General features: G+C 39.0%; 1 protein-coding gene across 3 annotated transcripts; it reads right to left on the reverse strand.

The window, feature by feature from the left end:
• Positions 1-445: 445 nt before the first annotated feature.
• On the reverse strand, positions 446-13,086 carry LOC131770745 (uncharacterized). Of its 3 annotated transcripts, none has more exons than XM_066160123.1 (12): positions 12,775-13,086; positions 11,429-11,470; positions 10,134-10,409; positions 9,065-9,133; positions 7,549-8,663; positions 6,760-6,846; positions 6,035-6,160; positions 4,612-4,741; positions 3,350-3,423; positions 2,521-2,633; positions 1,901-2,062; positions 446-942 (listed from the first exon to the last, which is right to left on the reverse strand). In XM_066160123.1, exons 1-12 carry the CDS (start codon positions 13,022-13,024, stop codon positions 852-854), a joined length of 2,535 nt encoding a protein of 844 aa, XP_066016220.1. In that variant the 5' UTR covers positions 13,025-13,086; the 3' UTR covers positions 446-851. The 3 variants fall into 3 exon arrangements, with proteins under 3 accessions (XP_066016220.1, XP_066016219.1, XP_058942447.2); XM_066160122.1 differs by having other exon boundaries at positions 7,549-8,660; positions 10,134-10,412; XM_059086464.2 differs by having other exon boundaries at positions 10,134-10,412.
• Positions 13,087-21,660: the final 8,574 nt, after the last annotated feature.

Here is a 21,660-nt window from a genome sequence, read left to right on the forward strand (position 1 = left end):
ACTATTTGTTTTGGTAGGCACGTGTAAGCCTTTCCAGGCGTACCTTACGTTCTTTTAAAGATTTTGTAAAAATTTTTTCGAATAAAAAGAATTCTAAAAAAAGTGTGAACACTTTGACCAGATTTTTTTGACAGTAACCTTTAAAAGAAACCTTCTTCACCCAAAGGCTGAATTCCTCGCGTGGTTAACAGCTTCTAGAATGAAATACCTAACAAGACCACATGAAACTCCATATCTCCCAAATCTGATCAACATCTGAATTCTCCTTACAAAATCTATACTATATCCAGCAAATGTGTGAAGAGAATACACAAACTGATCAGCTAGAGGATATAAAGTTCACAGAACACCAAATTCTCGTCATTATTTCAAAAAGAAATAAATGGCCCTTAAAAGTGAGAATTACAAATCAGGTATGGGTAGGTAAGTGTTGCACTGTCTAACGTCTCTTAATAACAAATTTTATTCGTTTCTTTCGACCATAGACTACAAGTTACATTCCAAAGGCGGTCGTTTCTCATCTTCTTTAAAAGGATATGTGCCATCGATTTCATATAACATCCCTAGAGTCGAGGTCAGAGAGCATCCACAACGCGGAGATTGAAAATTGCGAACGCCACGAGGGATAGTGTGCGACTTCCGTATATTATAACTGATCAATTGATCATGTAGTCCTTGTTGCAAAAAGCACAGTTTCCTAAATACAGTGTCAATAACACGTCCCAACACATTATCACAATTAACGAGATCAAGTCTTCTCTCGTGACTAATCTTCACAGCAAGTTTACATAACTTATCTATCGCGAATTTTGATGTTCGTTAGCCACCAGCATTGTCTTGTGGCGAGACATTCAAAAAACTTCCATCATTTCTTCTGGTGAAAACTGCACAAAAGGATCATCTTTCAATAGCTCAGCGGCAGTGGGACGAATTTCTTGTTTTCTACAACAACAACAAAATGTAAATTAAACGTAAAGCTACTCTACATCGTACCTCGAATCGAGTTAAAATGCAATCCTGTTGGTCAGAAGAACGTTCAAATTAATTTCATGGTGAAAATGATGACGATAATTACAATAATGACGATAGTGATAGTAACAATGATCATGATAATAATTACGACAAAGGTAACGATGATGAAATGATAATAATAATAATAATAGTTATAATGATACTGATAATAATTTATAACAAAGGTAACGATAATAAAATGATGATAATAATAATAAAAAAGATGATACTGATAACAATTATAACAAAGGTAACGATGATAAAATGATGATAATGATAATAATCATAATGATGATGATGATGATGATGATAATGATAATGACGATGATGATGATAATGATGATGATGATGATAATAATAAAAGATGATAATGATAATAATCATGACCCAGGGTAACAATACAGAAATGATAATAAAAAACAATAATGACGACGAGAATGTTAATATCAAAACGATAGCCAAATAGATAAATACATAATTAAAAACTATTTTGCCACTCCTCGTGGGTTTCTTGAGCAACAGATCACATTTTCTACCATTTTACCGTTATAATGACCACGAAAAAACGAGAAAAGCCTTTACACGAGAACACGCGAAAAGTTTATAAATCACTCATTTCCGGCTCGTGACTTACAAACGTTTCGAGCATCCTCCCGACATCTTAAGTGGGTATGATGCCAGTGCACCGATAAAAAGTGCTCTCTACTGCTTTTATTTAAAAAAAAACTTAAATGCCTCAATATTATATGGTTTTACCAGTGCAACAACCATGGGATTTTGACCAATCAGGGCGCTCGTAATATCTCGGTGATTTCAAAATAAGCTGGTGAACCAACAGAGAGATGTGGTGCAGGGGTTAAACAAAATTATTTAAAGAGAGACCATATACCTGAGGCATTTCTCAATAAATCCAAAAGCAATGGATGTACAGTCCTTCGGTGGCTCAACTTCGTGGTTGACAATCTTAAACATTTTTGCTTGCATCAATAAGTGTTCATTGAACATGGGCGGTTTGGTTGTCAACATCTCGACTACAGTGCAACCCACACTCCTTAAAAAATGATGTGATAATTCAATTAATATATACAAGAAGAAATTTCAGCGTACTCACTGGCTGAGAGCCAATCAATTAATCCTATATAGTGCAAAAAATTTGAAAATAAGTGATAACAGAAATTTATACTACTAAAAAGCAATACCTTTATTTCAAGATAACATTAATCCTTTTTCAGCTTCTTTTTGCCTTTCTGAAAATATTTCTATTTAATTACTGAACCGTTTGCACAGAAAATATTTTGGACTTTTGCCTCTGCTGTTGTCAAAGCTCCATCATACATCATACACGATCTATTAACGAACAGGCGAACGGCAACATGGAATATATTTGTTAAATGATGGTAGATTTGCGAGCTCTTTCAAGAAAATAGTTCACTAAAATTTCCAAGGAAAAAAAACCGATACACCATTTAACTGAAATCCATATCTTTCAAAAAGTATCAGAACTAATACCAAATATCAGTTTTCCTTCCATAGGATTGGCCAGAGAGCATTTCCGGGCTTGTCCAATGAAAAGAAGCCACGTTTCCTTGAGTCACTCTTCCACCGGTGACGGTTTTCAGTGCCTGTACATTCATGACATTAACTTGTATGTGAGGATAACCTTAAATTGAGTGTCTTTGTTCCCGTATCTCTATTAGCTACCCCTCTCTATAAGTACGAAACTCCTTCTTAACCCTCATCTAAACCATCAGGATTGGAAGAATCTCTCCTTTTTTTCTCACCAGTATCCATATTTATGAAATTTTCAACTCTGGATGTAGCACTTCTAGTATTCTGATTCGTTCACTCAACTCCGGTTATCAGCTCATATTCCGAGTCACCTTCGATGGAAATGCATTGCGCCAACTGTTGGGGAGCTGAAAAAAGGCTCCAATATCCACACGTTCAGGATTTGATGAGATTTAATAACACAATTATTCAATTCTTACTTGTTGGATATGAGATTGGTCATAGCCAACATAGCGCGGCGCGTCTCGTTGGCCATTTACCATCTCATATCCAACGCGCACTCATGAAATAAATGTTAAATATTCCTGGGTGGAGAGAGGCACCGTTACTTAACCAAGCACATATTGTAATGACTCAGCCAGATCTCAGTCTCTTAAGCTGGTGTCCACCACCCTAACCAGTAGACCACCCGATATCTTGGAGCGAGGAAAGATTTTAAACTGCAAACATAACCTCTAAAGACTCTACTTTCAAATTTAATCAATCAATAACAAACCAACCAACAAAATGAGGATCAAACAACAATGGAAGGAACAGAATATTTGCTTACTGTCATGACTTTTGAGATTCCAAAATCAGCAAGTTTTATGTTCTGTTGTTGCCCATCTAGCAGAACATTTGCACCTAAAATAATAGAAATAATAATGATGAGTAATGGTAATAGGACTAAGTGGAGTCCGATTCGGCCAGTAATCAATACCAGTGATTAACAAAATCGGACTAGTGCGAGGTGTTGGTCCGATTTGTTAATTAGGAGTATGATTACAAACAGGATTGGACGACACGAAGTCCTGTTACCAATTACTTTTAACTATTAGAATTTCCGAAAAGAAAACAAACCATGCAAATAAGTCAAAATTGACAATGGGAAATACCTTCCATAACGACATTAACTTTTTAAAAAAATTTCTCAGTTTGTAGGGTAATTGGTTGTTGCTATGGTTATTGCAATCAATTCTGTGATTGGTCGGTTTAGCTGAGTGGTCTTCATATAATTGGTTGCTTAACTGTCTTAATACAGGATATTGGATTACAGCCAGTTGTTCGATTACAACTCCACAGAATAATAATATTACAGAACCAGAAAAATAAAGCAGGAACTGAACCAATCACAGTTGAGGAATTTGTAATAGTTATGATTATAATAGTAGTAGTAGAAACAATAGTAATTATGACAATTGCAATAATAGCAATGACAAAAATGACGTAAAAATAAAGATATTTACAGTAAAACCAATAATAATATAATAATAATAGTGATGACAAAATTGACATTTTGGGCATCCATAGAAACCTTTTTAAAAGGGGAAGGGGGATAGACTGGATCAATATCAGTATCTGGGCAACTGCCCACCTACCCCTCCCCTAGCCTAACAACAGTCAATTGATAACAAGTTAGGGTTAATGTTGGGTTAGGGGAGGGATAGGTGAGCAGTTGCCCAGATACTGATATTGATCCGATAGACTTAACACTTTGACCCCTAAGAGTGACCAGCATCTGCTTTCTCCTTACAATAACACCCCTGAATCATACATTAAGGTCAGGAGAATAAAGAAAATGATCACCAACTAAAGGAGTTCTTTGTTGTTAAACAAACTCTCCTTGTCAGCACCTTAAGAATTAATGTATGAAGACCAGTCTGGAGAATATACACATTGATGTTAAGGTTTAAAGGGTAAAATAACCAATTTTAACTCAAGAGGGAATAAGAATGGCTGAGGATGGGAAAGATTAACAGAGATTATCAAGAGTAAACTTGAAGTTTTTACTGTAAGCTAAATTATTTCTAGCATAGCTTCTCTCAAAATAACCTTTGATGTCCTTGTGAATAATTCCCTTGCCGTGGAGGAATTCAACCCCAATAAGCATTTGCCAGGTAAACTTTCTGACAAGCAGCTCTTCCAAGGGTCCTTTCTGTCTTAACATGTCCTCCACAGAACCCTGCAAAAAGAGAGGCAATTAACATTATGGCTTGACAGTGTTTAAACTGGTGCCTCCCAGAGACTAGTAAATAAATCTTTTCCTGACTAATTCAAGACACTATCCCACAAAAAAGGGTAAGAGGAACTTATCGGAGCCAGAGCAATATTTTTGCAGTGCTACAGTGACAAATTCCCACTCTATACACAGTGTAACTTTTAATAATAACCTGAATTTATGCCTTTTCTGATTTGTCACTGTCTAAAGTCTATCAGAGTACAGAAGCACAGCAACATCATAAGAATATTGTCCACATAGATCTCAACTAGCAAAATGAAATCACCAGCCTCCCAAATCAAATGTTTCATACAATGACTTGTCTGGATTAGATCTTTGCTCTATAGTTCAGTCAAAGTTACCTGACTGGGTGCACTCAATTGCAGAGCCGTTTACATCCAAAAAGCATAAATTGCCATTAATCAAGGCAAATATATCTTCATTCTTCTCCTTCCAGGAAAGCACAGATGGCTTCGATCATTAACTATGAGCAATTAATTGTGGTTATCATGAACCTGAGTGTCCACAACACTATTGGGCCTTGATACTCATTGCTGATGCTATTCAAGTGTCAACATTTTAGCAATCTATTGACCTTAGTAAGATTTTAATACCAATTTATCATCTGTCTTAACCCTCTTCACTCTAACATAAGAATGCATATTCTCCATACTGTTTACTATACATTCTCAAAGGTGTTGATAAGGTGAATTTGCTTAACAATCGAGAGCTTCTTAAGTGGTGATCATTTCCTTTATTCTTGGGACCTTATGTGGGATTCCGGGGATGTTATTGTAAGGAAGAATTAGATGCTTGTCACTCGGGGTCAAAAAGTGAGGAAATTTGTCAAACTATGAAGGCGTTTAACTGAGATCATTAATTAAAAATAATTGGAGGGCTCAGAGCAAGAACGATCCCTTGATTTTTCGGCCATTTTTGAAAGTGTCCACATGCCAAAATTCAACTACTTCTGAACACTTTCAAAAATGGCCGAAAAATCAAGGGATCGTTCTTGCTCTGAGCCCTCCAATTAGCTCCCAATCAACTTGATGTTCATCTCCTCCACTGATTTTAATCCTTAAACTTACTGAGTGGACAGCATCTAATTTCTCCATTCATTAAGGCCAGGAGAATAAAGAAAATGATCGCCAACCTAAAATGCTCTGATAGTAAAACAAATTCTCCCTGTCAGTACCAAAGTAATGTAGAGAGAGGAGTATGGAGAATATTGATCCTGATGTTGAGATTAAACCTCACCCCTTCCATGTACTCCAGAAACAACAACATAGTGTTTTGCTTCTCCTCTGCATAGAGGAACTGCACAATGTACTTGTGCTTTACATCTGAAAGAACTGTTACTTCATTTTCAACTGCCCTTCTTTGCTAAAATTTACAAGAACAACAACAGCAACAAATTAATGATGAAACAGGAAATTACCTAGAGGCAGCTTACATGAGCATTTAACATGACATAACCTGGACAAAGGTGTGGAGAAGCATACCAATTGACATGAAAAAAATAAGAGTTTTACCAATTTCTAAAGCAGGAATAACAACCTTAACAAAATATTTTTTGAATATTTAGTTTCAAAATGACACATTTTACCAAATATATTTTATTTGGATTGTAGCTGTACACATTAGTTGCTGGCATTTCCACTGGGGTAGAAGCTTCAACTTGCAACACTGACACTGTTACAGTTGACAAACATTTTTCCACTTCAAGCCAAGAAATAATCCCTACAGGCGAGCTGAAAAGAAGCCAGCAAAAATTCAGGATTCCACAAGATTTGGTCCCACAACTTCCAGATGCTAATTGGGCATCATGACCAGCTGAACCACAAAAACATAAGTTGGAATAGTGGCAAATTTTAGAGGGTTCTTTGTCTCAGTACAGGAATCTGATCCCAGTTAAATGAAGTGCAAAAATCCTATTATTATTTAATTAACAAACAGTTGATAAAAATTTGCATACTATGCACCTTTTGAGTCTCCTCATGGTTTATTCCAAGATCACACATTTTAACTGCCATTTTTTTCCCAGTCTTTTTGCACTGACAGAGGTAAACCTAAACATCAATGTAAATGTTCAACAAACAGAGGTCAGGGCATTTTTTTAATGTCTTTACCAAAAGCTAACCCATGGTAAACATCTAGCAATCCAAAACTACTCAACAAAACTAATGTGTTGGAAAAGTATCAAAAATCATTTTGTTTGACTCATGACTAACATGGTTCAAACAAGTGAATAAAGGAGGTAAGCTCCTGAAGAAACTGTTGTGCTGCATCCATGTGGGAGTATAACACGGTAATTCTAGTCTTACCCACCCAGTTGATAACTGTAAATTGGCCACTGTAGAGCATTGAAAGCTGATATTTCAAGGGTTAACCCTTCTTCAGAGCCCTTTGTCGCTCTGATGAAAGGCTAACACTTGAAACTTCAGCTTTGAAACCCTTGATGGTGGCCAATTAACATAATCAACTCTGTTGATAAAACCAAAATGATCAGGGTTTAAACAAGGTTTGAGTTACAATTTGGCCACAGGGGAACAGTTTCTCCCCTTGCTAAAATGACAAGGAATCATTTTTTAAAATTATTATTACCAAGGTCCCTCTGGATAACAGCCATGTAGCTGCATGGGCCACCCTGGCTAAATAAAGTTTTATCTTATCTTACCTTATTTTAGGAAGGGGGAGGGGGGGGCAAGTGTTGTACATCAAGTGTCCACCAACAATACATTTAATCATGGATGCAAATGAAAAATCTGTACCTTAGCAAAACCGCCAGATCCTATCATTTCAATTGGCTCATACTTCGCAGGATCCAAAAAATTACCCATAGAGGAAACCTGTACTTTGAGATCAGCAACGGCTGGGATGCCTGTACTGATGCTTCCATTAGGAGGATGATCTATGGCATCCAGTCCAGCAGACCCTGCTGATGCAGAGTGCTCCTGAACCGGTCTTGCAGTTGAACCAGGAGGTCCCTGTGTTACAGCATCTGGTGAAAGTGGAGATTGAAGAGAGGGATTTTCCATGCTGAGTTGAGAGACTTGTACAGGATAACCAAGGGATGGGTCAGCCAGTGATGAATCAGTCTGTAGCCTCTGATTTGATGTATCATTAAAAGGGGGAGGATTACTGAACCCTGGGGCAGCTGTTGGTTCTTGGGGTACTTCATTGCCAACAATTGAAGTCACTGAAGGTCTGTGAGATGCACTCTCAGATGGGACAGCTGGAGGTAAAGGCTGAAAAGAGGGATTCACCATTGTGCTTTGAGGAAGTGGCACAGGAGAGGAAACAGATCGGTCTATGCTAGGTTGAGAGATTTGTGCAGGATAAGGAATAGATGGATTGACAACAATTGAGTCACTCTGTGATCTTTGACTTCTTGTAACAGATGCAACTGCTGAGGTTGAAGAGTAAGGAGTGCCTGAATGAAGTGGCCCGTAATAGGGAAGGTTTGGGTTGGCATATGAACCCCCTTGATATGTTGGAGCAACCCTTTGCAAGGGCAAACCAGTCAGGTTAGGATGACTGGAAATGGCCTGCATTGCTGAGGGGGTTGGAGCTGTTTCATTATCCTGTGCAGAAAGGGTAGGTTGTTGCCGAATTGATGAATCCTGTCCACCTACAGAGGCCTGCTGAGTGGAGAAAGGTAGAGAAACTTGACTGGGTTGATCCCAACCACCAATAAAGGATGGATCCAAACCACTTGTGGTGACTGGTGGGGCAGAGAAAGGTGGAAAGCTTTGATTTGGTGGAGTCCAGGATGGTACTGGTCTCAGACTAGTATATTCTGTTTGCTCTCCAGGGACACGTTGTGGAGGATAATTTGGCAAGACATAGCCCATGTCATTTAAGTTTGGAAAAGGCCTCTGTTCTGCTGTGAAGGAAAATTATTGATTTTAACAATTAAGTATGCTTGCAATATTGCCCAAAGCAAAGTGACCTTGAATATAAAGACTGCTGAGCCACAATTATCAAAACTGAGACATGTAACTTGATGTGAAGGATGATGTTAATCAGTGAATGACCCAACCATACTCATACAAAAAGAACTCTGAGTGCTTGCAATAGGAGTTCAACCTTTGACCTTCTGATTAGTACTTCAGACGCTCTACCACTGTTAAGTGCCTTCCACTGAATAACATCATTTTTTTTCATATTTTATTTAAATCACCAAGCTTAAAATGTGATTTGGAGTTTTTGAGGTTGAATAACTAAAATGTAAAAAAAAATGCAAAGACTCGTTCTTCAATTATGATATTTCAGTGCAAAACAAACCTATTTCAGTCTGGTATTCATGTTCCACTGCAGCATCAATCTCTTCTTGCTGCTTCTTCAATGCATAATCTGTACAGAGAAAGACATCACTCTTAACCCTTTAACTCCAGGAAGTGGATAACAAGTAACTTTGCACTATAATATCTGTACATTATCCTGTAAACAAGTAATGAAAATACTCAAACTTATCAAGTAGAAGTTGGCCTCTTGATCTAACACCAAATTCTTGCTAGTAATTCACAAGGAAATGTGTAGCAGCAAGTGGGGAGAATTGGCATCAGATCTTGGGACTCTATGGGTTAAGAATCAACCACATACACACTAACTGACTGCAAAATTTCACCTCAAAATGAGGTATCAAACATTTCCATTAATTTATTACAAAATATTTATCATGAGCTCTGGCCATTAAAGAATTGTTGGACCCTTTAACTCTTGATGTTGTTATGTACAGTGAATGAGGCCATGCTGAGAATTAAGAGCCAGACATTTTCCCCTGCAGCCCTAACTAATTCAGTCAAGAAGAATTTTATCATATGGCCATGGGCCTTTTTCTTTTCTCCCTTTAACTCATGGCTCTCAGAGCTGTACAGCTTTGCATCATCCTAATCAGATGATTGTATACAGCCCACACTTGTTTTTTTTTTCTTCTAAATTTTTTCTACACTAAATATTAACCATTGCAGGAAGCTTCCACTGGTTGAACAACCAAAACAATGCATATTAAAAAAAACTTCCTGATGAAGGAGATTTGCTGTCTGGAAAATATGGGAAAAAAATTTGGATCATGTGCTGAAGTGTGGCTACCACTTCCGTCACCAAATAATTAGCCTTTTGATTGCAGGATTCTGTAATCTAACACATATGCAGTAGTGCCAACTTCAAAGCATCAGATGTTCCACCATGGCAGAACACACAAAATTCCAGTTCCCACATAGCTGATATTGGTATCAATTTTTTCTTACACAAGATGCTTCATGTCTGCCATAAGATTTTAACTAAAAGGGTCACTTTTGATAATTCATTGATACTTTGTTCCATCAGTGGAGCTTTCCTTTTGAGATGATACCTCTCACTCTTTCAGACAAATCTCGTCTTCCTATAAGCTCAAGGGCTTTCCGTAATGCTTTCATTGTTGCGTCGACAGTTTTTCTTTTCTTCCACTCTTCAAACATTCCCACGCCTTTTTCTACAACTTTCCGATGTTCTGAGTCAATGTTGCCTATGACACCTTCTGTAAGACCAAGACGTCTTCCCAACATTTTCCAGCTTGTGCTCAGATCTTCAACAAGATTGTAAACTAAATCTCCAGGCACAGGCTTGTCATCCCAATTATTTGGCTGTACTGCTGTGTTGCCAAAAACAAAGAAGAAAGAAATAATTTGAACCTTGATTATCCAGACTCATAAGGATTGGGCTGAAAAGTCCAGATATTTTCAGGAGTCCAGATAATCAAAAATAAGAAGACTAATGAACCAAACCTAAAGCTGAATACCAATCACTTAAATCACCATATCATGTGCATCATTGTCAACTGACAATTGGCAAAAGTTAACATCTGACTGACACATTGTTAATATTTGCCTAAAGTTTTCCCATGGAGGGTCACATTTTCAAAAAGTCATTAAAGCTAACCAAAAACCTTTCACAGCCTAAACAGATGACATAACTCAGTTTGTTTCAAGCTGCTACTGCATGTGCATGTCACCTATTCTACATAGTGCAACATTCTTTGAAGCTCCATCAGTAGAATAATGCCAATATTGATTAAATACATGAGCACTGTTTGATGGGAAAAAGTTCTCACAGATCTCAAATGTGACTAATTAACATTCATAAAAAAAAGGGAACAGAGAAAAAAGGCACTAATCGAGATCCAATTAATTGAGGTTTGACTGCAGACAAAAATCTTGCAGAAATGGGGGTGTTTGTTGAATTTCAGTAAACACTTGTCTAAGGGATTTGTACAAGGAACACACCAGCAAAATTTTATCAGAAGTGGACAGTCTGGCATAATTCATTGGAATCTGTGCAAAACTGAAATAACAGGTTTTAACATTTTCATATAGATACCATACAAAGATGTTCATGACCTGGAATTTTACCACTTTTAAATTAAATTAAGGTCATTCCATTCAAGATTCAACCCTTTAACTCCCATGACTGACCAAAACAGAACTTTCTTTCATACAATAATAAGCATATGGGCAATGAGAATGAAGAAAACTAATTCAGGGGAGTATTATCTGATCTGAAAACAAATTCTCCAAACTGACATCAAAATAATTGTATGGCATACAGTAAGGAGAATTACTAATGAGATCTTTGGAGTGAAAGGGTTGATACAGGTTTGTGTGTACTTACGTGCTACAAGTCCTTGATTAATCTGCGGTGCCATCTCATTTTCTGAAAATAAATGAAAATAAGACATTGTTTTGATCTGAAAATTGATACGAAAGCTTTGTTTGACACTTTTTACTTTAAGGTTATGTACCATCAAATTAAACCTTACTCTCCCCTCTCCTGAGTGGAGAATATGCTGAAGATTTTTGGTGTAAATTTAACAAGCATATCAGTCACAGATCACAGAATTTGATGAACTAAGAAATAAACTAACACAACATTTGGCTCAACATTGTTTCCTTGACAGCAGCAGAACCCATTAAGCCTTAAGACAGTGACACACTGCGCAATTTTTTTGTCAATTTTGGCAAATTGGATTGCTGCAATCAGCATGCCAGATATCACTGATTTTATACTCTGATTGCAGCACCAGGCACACCGGGTAAATTTTGCTGACTGCTGCCATTGGCATATAAAATTACCAATAGCGTCGCCAGCTTTAACTCTTTTACAGCCAAGGGTTTCAATAAAAGCCAATAACTGGCAGTCTACTGCTGCCTATAAGATCATTCACTTCCATCTGATTAACCTACAGGCACTCTTTTTGATACTCATAATTCTTTCCAAGCTCCTACATTCAAATTTTTTCTAGGGTAGCTGGCCCCTTACATACATACATACATAAATAATTTATTTAAGTAGGTTAGAATAGCCAAACTTGAAAGGCTGATATGGACCTTACCCCTTGGGAGAAACATCTCACTAACTGCCCCATTACCCTGTCCAATTACAAGTAGGATGTATACACTGTCCTATTACTCCTCAAATCAGGCTGGTGATAACCAATCATGTTCGATAACTTTTTTATATTTTTGATTTTATGTGGTACTGGTAAGTAAAGGAGTGATTAGCTATTATGTGGCAGGAGAAGAGATGTATACGGCTGACCTGTGACAACAACTTTCAGACCCTTAAATTAACCACTTTGGCCTCTTGTCAGCTTTTGAAGCCCCTGGTATATCTTACATATCAGATTATTGTGTAAAGCATCTCGGATGCTGTATGAACCGGGATTTGTGACAAGAAGAAGAGGCTATTTAGTAATTCCGCGGGCGGAAGTGGATTTTCCAATCAAAACCGATGTTATACTTTCCAATCGAGCTCTTAAACTCGTACGTACAGAGAGACAGAAGATTAAAAGCAATGGATCTCACTCCCTACGTAGCAAAGCGCTGTATTTAAAGTTACTTTCACATTTCTTACTACCGTCCGTAAAATTGGCTTAGAGACATCCACGGACTGATTACAACTTACGTTTTACGACTTCATTGTACGATCAACCAACCCAAGAACGTAAATATCCTTACCTTGAATCCCTAAAAGTCTATTCCTCAAGTCATTTCTATTGATAGCAATAAGTTTTGAAGCCAAAAAATCGCGATTCTCTTCCGAAAGCAAGTTCAGACGTTCAAGCTCTGAGAAGAACTCGAATGCACGAGTAATTTTCTCTGCTTTTCCTGCCGGAATTACTTCTTTGCAGAGATATTTAAGCCCAGTTACATCTTCAGACGTTAAATGATTTGAAATATTCAACAGAAGTGCTCGATAATCACTCATTTTACTATGTTATCGAGTTAATCCATCGACTACCAATTCTTTCGAAGACATCATAGTTTGCAATTTCGGTCAGGGAACTTTCCCGCACGCAGAAAGGATTATGGGATGCAACGTCACCTTCTTCCGGTTTTTGCTCAACAAAACAGAATAAACTCTTGGATTGGACTCATGGAATGAAGAGTGGAGCTGCTGAATGCCAGTAAATAGGCCTGTCCCTCCTGTGCTCGTAAAATACTGAAAAAGTTCTTACCGGAATGCCAAAAAGTTTCTAAAAAATTTCCGACAATCTCAAATTTTCTAGTTGAAGTTCTTGATACTTTATTGCTTACACTGGTCACGAAAAGTGGCTTGAAACTTAGCTTCTAAGAGTTACTGGGAAATATAGGCGAAATTTCAGGATACTCTTGCTACACATGGTTCACTTGACATCTTGCCAAACTTTATAAGGGAATATGACAGGTTACCCTTTCAAAAGGTTGTTAAACATTCGAGAAAATCGCATAAATTGCTCTTCCGGATTGTAGTAAAGTTCGTTACCAAATCGTCGACTCTCTCTTACTTGATATGTGCTCTAAACGTTTCTTTTGCTCGGAAATTGCTCAGAGGTAAAAGTTACAAGAACCGCAGAAAGTTGCTCCAAACGCCAAAAGTTCCTCAAAAGTTGCCGAGCACAATTGGCACAATCGACTCACCTTGCGTAGAACGTGTCGAAAACGCTCCAACACACGTTTCCTAATTTGGGATTGCGTGACTGTGAGTTACAGTGTAACGCGACCCGTTGCAAGGCAATCCCGTCCTCTGCGGATCCTCCTCCTTCCTTAACAGAAACCTTGGTTGCCTTGGGCCCTGCAGCCACCCCTCCTTCTTTTGTGCTCTCCACTCAGGATCTCAGTCAAGCCTTTCCCCGAGCGTCAGGCGAGTCGTTACCTCATATTTTGGCGGTCATGTAAAGCCACTCCATGAATACGTGTGCTTCGGTGTCGCGTTACACATCGGCGGGAAACATGTTCTCGAACTCAACTTCTTCGGCCTGCTCTGCCATCAATTCTCCCCCATCGTCAGCAGGCTTATTATCAGGTAATTTTGTTGTTCCTTTGCTCATTTCCACGTATTGCACGTTACAAAGATCAGGTCAGGGAAATTTGTTGACATAGCCAACCTACTAGGCGATAACTTGAAGGCCCTGGAAGCGAAGCCGCAAACATATCTTGACGGCAAACGTGAGTTCATCAAACGGATACAAGATATCACCGACGTTGTCACATGGGTGGAGGCATTCATGGTCTGAATGTGGATTTTCTGCTGCGCACATCCTTCGAGATGGCAGGACCTGACGCAGTACAAGCTCCTGATTCTGAAGACCTCACATCAGTTCCCGGCAAAGCCTGGCTTCACGACGACATTGCCTTTCGGAAGGAAGCAGCTGCATCAGGCCTGGCAGACTGGTCTCTTATGAACCTCGACGTGTACAATTTCTACACTCGTTTGGTGCCACAGTCCGAGCCACCAGCCGCGTCTTCTCCATTCCCTAACTCAGGCAGCTTGTCATTCAACTTCTGCAGATCATGGAATGATGGCACCTATCGTTGGCCCTTTGATCAATGCTGATACCACCACAGCTGTGAGAAATGCAAAGGGGACCACCCTCACGTTAACTGTACTTTCGTGCCTCCAAATGGTATGAGCAGCACACTCGAGCAACTACCCACCTCGGTACAAACGCCAGCAGCGTTGACGCGGTCTCTAGATCGCTCAAGGCCCCTTACCTTAGGAATAATAGTGTACAGTTCTCTCGTTCAATTTCAGTTTCACGCAGTTCCTATTCGGTTCCGGTTAATGTAGTTGCTTCTTGTAAATGAGGTTCATACCTCCTTCACCACTGGGCATTCCATTACTGGTGCTGTTCAGCAAGATTTGGTCCCTCCTTCAAGAGTTACACCCCTTGATGCAGATAAACTGCAGCGGAACTTTGTTTTCACCCTGATCAAAGAAGGGCGGATTTTGCGATATCTGGTGTACCTATTGGTTTTCGTCTTGGCTTTGATCCTTCGGCGGTCTCGTTGAATTCTGCGACCCAGAATATGCTATCAGCGTCATCTCACCCTTCAGTGATTGATCAGTATCTCCTCACAGAACTTTAGAAAGGTCGGGCTGCCGGCCTCTATCTTATATCCGGCCTCTATATCTCCAATTCCAAGCCTACATGTCAGTCGCTTTGGAGTGATCCCAAAAGAATACCAACCTGGAAAGTGGTGGCTTATCTTGGATTTAACTAGCCAATTGGGTCATAGCGTCAACGACGGCATTCCTAAGAAGCCTTTTTCTTTGCAGTACATGAAAGTAGACGATGTCATCAGCGGGATCATGTCCTATGACTGAGGAGCGCCTATAGCAAAGTTTGATGGAGAAAGTACGTACTGCAATGTCCCTGTCCATTCTGATGATCGTTATTTGCTTAACATGAAGTGGCGAGGCAATTATTTCATCGATTTGGCTCATCCCTTTGGATTACGTTCTGCCCCGTTCATCTTTTCTTCTATTGCAGACTCTCATATGTGAAGTTTATCTTACACTACCTAGATAACCTCCACACATTGGATTCCCCCAACTCACCTGTCTACCAGAACAAATTGGATTTGTGTATTCGGCTTTTTGAGGACTGGGGTATCTCCTTGCACCCAAATAAACTAGAGGGGCCGTCCACTCGCTTAACAGTACTTGGGATTGAGCTGGATTCACCTGCCCTTCAGGCTCGTCTTCTGCGGGACAAGTTTGAGCGCATCTTTGCCTTGTCGGATACCTGTTCTTCCAAACAGTATTGTATGAGAAAAGAGCTGGAATCTCTAATCGGCAATCTCTAACACGCTTGTAAAGTCATTCCTTACGGGGCGTACCTTTTACGGTTTATGATCAACCTGTTAACAGCGTTCCGGCGGGATGACCACCCTTCAAAGCTTAATCAAGAATTCCGTTTAGACCTTTCGTAGATAGCATCCTCTCAGTAGCGGAACGAATTTCATAGTAGGTATGATGCTTATTATCCCTCACTTGCGCCGGTCAGCGGGTGCCATCGGATAAGTGTAGTTTTTCCTAGGGCCATGGCCAGCCTTTGCCATGAGCCCCATTTCTCTGTGCTGATTGCGCTCAGCTCGAAGTCCTTCGGCTTGGCGTGGGGGCTCATAGTTGGGTTGCCAGGATTTGCCAGCCATGGGAGAAGTCTCCATCTAGGAGCTGGTTGTGGAATAGTGGAAGCTTCTGGATGTTTCAGGCACCCAACCTCTAATTAGCGATGCAGTTGTTAACCGTTCATGTTTTGTTCAGGTTAGGCGCTCAAGGCTAATTTTATGAGACTTAGGTGGCATCTTTACCATGACAAGTGCCAGATTCGTTAGTGCGCGGAAGTTGGCGGAGCCTAACTTCAACTGAGGTAAGAAGGGGGGGGGAAGGGGCTTGAAAACAGGAAACGGGGCTGCGAGTTTGGATGGTGGGCTCCGTTTGAAACCGGGATCTCTCCTTTTCTTTCTCTTTTATTCTTCATATGCACCTCAGAGTAAAACAAAATCAAATGTCGTCCTCATGAAAAGTGGCGTGTAGAAATATAATTATTTTGGGGTTTTTTGTAAGTTATTTCTGGAGACAATGATCTAATCAGAATTTGTAACAGTTTTTTAGATTTCAGCATGATTTGGTGGTTTTGAGGCTGAAAGACAGCAGATGAATAATATACTCCACAGGCAAAGAAGTTGTTTGTCCTAGGGAAGCATCTTCTCCGAGTCTCTCCTACGCAACTTTAACGGCAAGATCTATTGGGATTTTTGTAAAGAGCGAAACAATTTCAAAAGACACCAATTCTTCACAAGCGTTAACAGTTTTATTTCTTATGAAATCCGCAAATTCGCAGGAATTTTTGACATTGTAATCAGTATTCCCAGCAACAGGCAACAAAATTTTCGTAAGACTGTGATCACGAGTATATCGGACGGACCAAACGTCAGTTTGGTACGTTTAAAAGAGCATCAAAATGCAGTCTTCTTTTACAATAAAGAAAATTAAGCTTTGTCAGTGCACAGATGCCTAACCAACCATGCAATTGGATGGGATAAGTCTAAAGTCTGGAAGCCTGGCATATCAACTCCGCCCACGCTTCTTTAAATCGTGATGATGGCGGCTTACCACCTGACGCCTATTTATACCTCATCAGAAAAAAGGGCAGCTAATTATTTAGCACATAAAAGGACCTCTTGTTGCAGCGATTCGATCACCCCTGATGAAGGCACTAGACAGGAGTGTTGAAACGTTGGGTCTATGACTTGTAACTTCTCGGTTACATTTATTAACTCTTTAAACTAGAGTGGCATGAAACCATGTCTCATTGTCCACATGGTTGCCATAAGAACTTTGATATATCTAATGTGCATCATTGTCAACAATTGGCAAAAGTTAACATTTTATTGACACATCATTGATATTTGCCAGAAGTACATGTACTTTCTTAAAGTCATTAAAGCTAACGAACAACCTTTCACGGCCTAAACTAATGACATAAATCAGTTTGTTTCAAGCTGCAACAGCAAGGGTGCATCACTAATTCTACATAGTGAATCATCCCATAAAGCTCCATCAATAGAATAGTCTTATCATTGATTCGATACATGAGCATTGTTTGATGGGAAAAAAATTCTTACAGATCTCAATTGTGACTAATTAACATTCGTAAAAAAATGGGACTAGAGAAAAATGCAGACAATCGAGGTCCAATTAATTGAGGTTTGACTGTAAACAAAAATCTTGCAGAAATGGGGGTGTTTGTTGAATTGCAGTAAACAATTTTCCAACGGATTTGTACAGGGGTACAGGACAGCAAAACCGATCAGGAGTGGACAGTCTGGCATAATTCGTTGGAATCTGTGCAAAAATCAGATGACAAGTTTTATTGTTTTCACATGGACCATAGTTAGTATGCATGGACACATATAACAATGTTTATGACTTGGAAATTTACTACTTTTTTGATGTTTTTCAAGTCATTCCATTCAAGCTTAAATCCTTTAACTCCCACGACTGACCAAAACAGAACTTCTTTTTACAATTTTTATACAATATTAAGCAGACAAGTGATGAAAATGAAGAAAACTATAACCCAGGGCATTATCATCTGATATGAAAACAAATTCTCCAAACTGACACCAAAAGAACTGTATGGTATACAGCAAGGAGAATTATTAATGAGATCCTAAGAGTGAAACGATTGATAGGGTTTGTGTGTAGTTTCATGCTACCTGTCCTTGACTAGTCTGAGATGCAATCTAATTTTCTGAAAATACATAAAAAAAAGACATTGTTTTGATCTGGAAATTGACAAGAAAGCTTGTTTTACACTTTTTACTTAGGTTATGTGCCATCAAATGAAACTTTACTCACCCCTCCCCTGAGAGGGAATATGGTGAGGACTTTTGGCGTACATTTGACTGGCACATCATTCACTGATCACAGAATTTGGTGTCTATACAACAGCAGAATGAACTAAGGCAACATTTGGCTCAACACCATTTCCTTGACAGGAGCAGAATCCATTGAGCCTTAGGACGGTGACACACCAGGCAATTCTGTACGCCCGGCGATTTCGGCGAATTTGATCGCTGTGGTCAGCGCATAAAATGGCCGATATCTAGCATGCTAGATATCGATGACTCTATACCCTGATCGCGACGTTTGGAGGAAATCTCAGTCACAGCACCGGGCACACTTGGCTATTTTTGCTGATTGCTGCCTTTGGTGTTTAAAATTTCCAGTCTTTTTGCCTTTTTAGCTATTTAACAGCAAAGGGTTTCCATAAAAGCCAATAACTGGTGGTCTACTGCTGCCTATAAGATCTTTCACCTCAATCTAATTAGCCTACAAGCGCTCTTTTTGATGCCCAAATTCTGAAAATTACATTTCCAAGCTCCTAGATTTAAACTTTTTTCTGGGGGAGCTGGCCCCTTGTTACCCCTTAGGGAGAAACGTCTCATTAGTTGTCCCATTACGCTGTCCAATTACTAGCATAACGTGTACACTATCCTATTAGTGCTCAATTTGGGCTGGTGATAACCAATCATGTTCGAGAATTATTTTGTTTTCTTCGAGTTTTGTTTGATTATATGTGGCACTGGTAAATAAAAAGAGTGACTGGCTGACCTGTGACACCATGCATATTATCAGACCCTTTTACAACTGTGGCCGCTTATCAGCCTTAAAAATAGAATTTTGAAGCCCCTGGTTTATCTTACATATCATATTTGTGAATAAAGTACCTCGGATGCTGCAAAAGCCGGGAATTGGAGATCAGGGAATTTGTAACAAGAAGAAGAGGCTTTGCAGTAGTTCCGCGTACGGAAGTCCGGAATTTTCCAATCAAACCGATGTTAATACTTTCCCAATCGAGCTCTTAAACTCATATGTACAGAAAGACAGAAAATTAAAAGCAATGTGTCTTACTCCTTACGTAGCAAAGTGCTGTATTTAAAGTTAATTCCACATTTTTTACCAGCAGCCTAGCCACGTCCTCGGACTGATTGCAACGTACGTTTTACGACTTCACCTCAAAATAACACATTTTACAATCAACCAACCCACGAACGTAAATATCCCTACCTTGAATTCCTAAAAGTTTTTTCCCCAATTCTTTCCCGATAGCAATAAGTTTTGAAGCCAGAAAGTATCGCTTTTTATCCGAAAGCAAGTTCAGCTGTTCAAGCTCTGAGAAGAGCTCAATTACACTAGTAATTTTCTGTGCTTTTCCGGTCGGAATATATTCTTTGTAGAGAAATTTAAGCTCAGCTACATCATCAGTCGTTAAATGACCTGAAATATCCAACAGAAGTTCTCGAAAATCACTCATTTTACTATGTGATCGAGCAAACTCATCAACCACAGATTCTTTCATCAACCACAGATTCTTTCTTTCTTCACAAGCAAACTTCCCCGCACGCAGAAAGGATTATGGGATGCAACGTCACCTTCTTCCGGCTTTTGCTAAACAAAACTTAGTAGAGTCATGGAATGGACTCATTGAATGAAGAGTGGAGCTGCCGAATGCCAGTAAGTAGGCCTGTCCCGCCTGTGCTCGTAAAATGCTAAAAAGATTCTCACTAGAACGCCAAAAAGTTACTAAAAAATTGCCAAAAATCCTAAATATTACAAGTTGAGGTTCTTGATATTTAATTGCCAACACTGGTCAAGAAAAGTGGCTTGAAACTTAGCTTTAAAGAGTTGCTGAAAAAATAAGTTTTAGGTTACTCTTGCTACACATGTTGCTTTGAGAAGGGTGTTTCCTATCCATTTCCATCTTCGCTTTCTGATTTCATCTTCTGCTGGTATTTGGTTGGTCTCCTTTCAGAGGTCTGTATTGCTGATGAAATCATCAAAAGGCTGTACAATATCAAATGGATCAAATTACCTACGATGGTCCACCATATCGGAGGAAAACGAACGGACGCTGTAATTTTCAGAGGAGAGAAATATTAATAATAACAAATCCAACAAAGTTAAAATTATAACCATGAAATTTCCTTGGAGTTAAGGCTAATTAAAAGAGACATTTTCTCAAGATTTACACAAGAAGAAACACCCAGTTAGGAAAAACCAGGCAGGTTCCTCAGTGCATCCTGTTCAAATGAAACGTTGTCCCTGAAGAGAGCTCTGGATATGATTCCATAGGGTCTCAATGGGGTTAACTGTTAGCTGTAAATCGGCCAAACAATCAGAAATTTAGAAATTTTAACCGTTAGTTGTGAGAATAGTTAATTGTGAGGGGAGTTATGCGTTAACCGTAAAGTGGCAAAAATTTTAACCGTTAGTTGTGAGAATAGTTAATTGTGAGGGGAGTTATGCGTTAACCGTAAAATGGCAAAAATTTTAACCGTTAGTTGTGAGAATAGTCAATTGTGAGGGGAGTTATGCGTTAACCGTAAAGTGGCAAAAATTTTAACCGTTAGTTGTGAGAATAGTTAATTGTGAGGGGAGTTATGCGTTAACCGTAAAATGGCAAAAATTTTAACCGTTAGTTGTGAGAATAGTCAATTGTGAGGGGAGTTATGCGTTAACCGTAAAGTGGCAAAAATTTTAACCGTTAGTTGTGAGAATAGTTAATTGTGAGGGGAGTTATGCGTTAACCATAAAATGGCAAAAATTTTAACCGTTAGTTGTGAGAATAGTCAATTGTGAGGGGAGTTATGCGTTAACCGTAAAGTGGCAAAAATTTTAACCGTTAGTTGTGAGAATAGTTAATTGTGAGGGGAGTTATGCGTTAACCATAAAATGGCAAAAATTTTAACCGTTAGTTGTGAGAATAGTCAATTGTGAGGGGAGTTATGCGTTAACCGTAAAGTGGCAAAAATTTTAACCGTTAGTTGTGAGAATAGTTAATTGTGAGGGGAGTTATGCGTTAACCATAAAATGGCAAAAATTTTAACCGTTAGTTGTGAGAATAGTCAATTGTGAGGGGAGTTATGCGTTAACCGTAAAGTGGCAAAAATTTTAACCGTTAGTTGTGAGAATAGTTAATTGTGAGGGGAGTTATGCGTTAACCATAAAATGGCAAAAATTTTAACCGTTAGTTGTGAGAATAGTCAATTGTGAGGGGAGTTATGCGTTAA

Source organism: Pocillopora verrucosa, chromosome 13 (assembly GCF_036669915.1).
Source record: "Pocillopora verrucosa isolate sample1 chromosome 13, ASM3666991v2, whole genome shotgun sequence".
NCBI classification, from domain to species: domain Eukaryota; kingdom Metazoa; phylum Cnidaria; class Anthozoa; order Scleractinia; family Pocilloporidae; genus Pocillopora; species Pocillopora verrucosa.

Coding starts and splice junctions, on each gene's coding strand:
- LOC131770745 (XM_059086464.2), bottom strand. CDS start 13,024: ATGAGTGATTATCGAGCACTTCTGTTGAATATTTCAAATCATTTAACG. Junction 9,134..10,133: donor TTTGTCTGAAAGAGTGAGAG/GTATCATCTCAA, acceptor TTCTCTGTACAG/ATTATGCATTGAAGAAGCAG. Junction 4,742..6,034: donor TTCTGGAGTACATGGAAGGG/GTGAGGTTTAAT, acceptor CTCTTTTTGCAG/GGTTCTGTGGAGGACATGTT.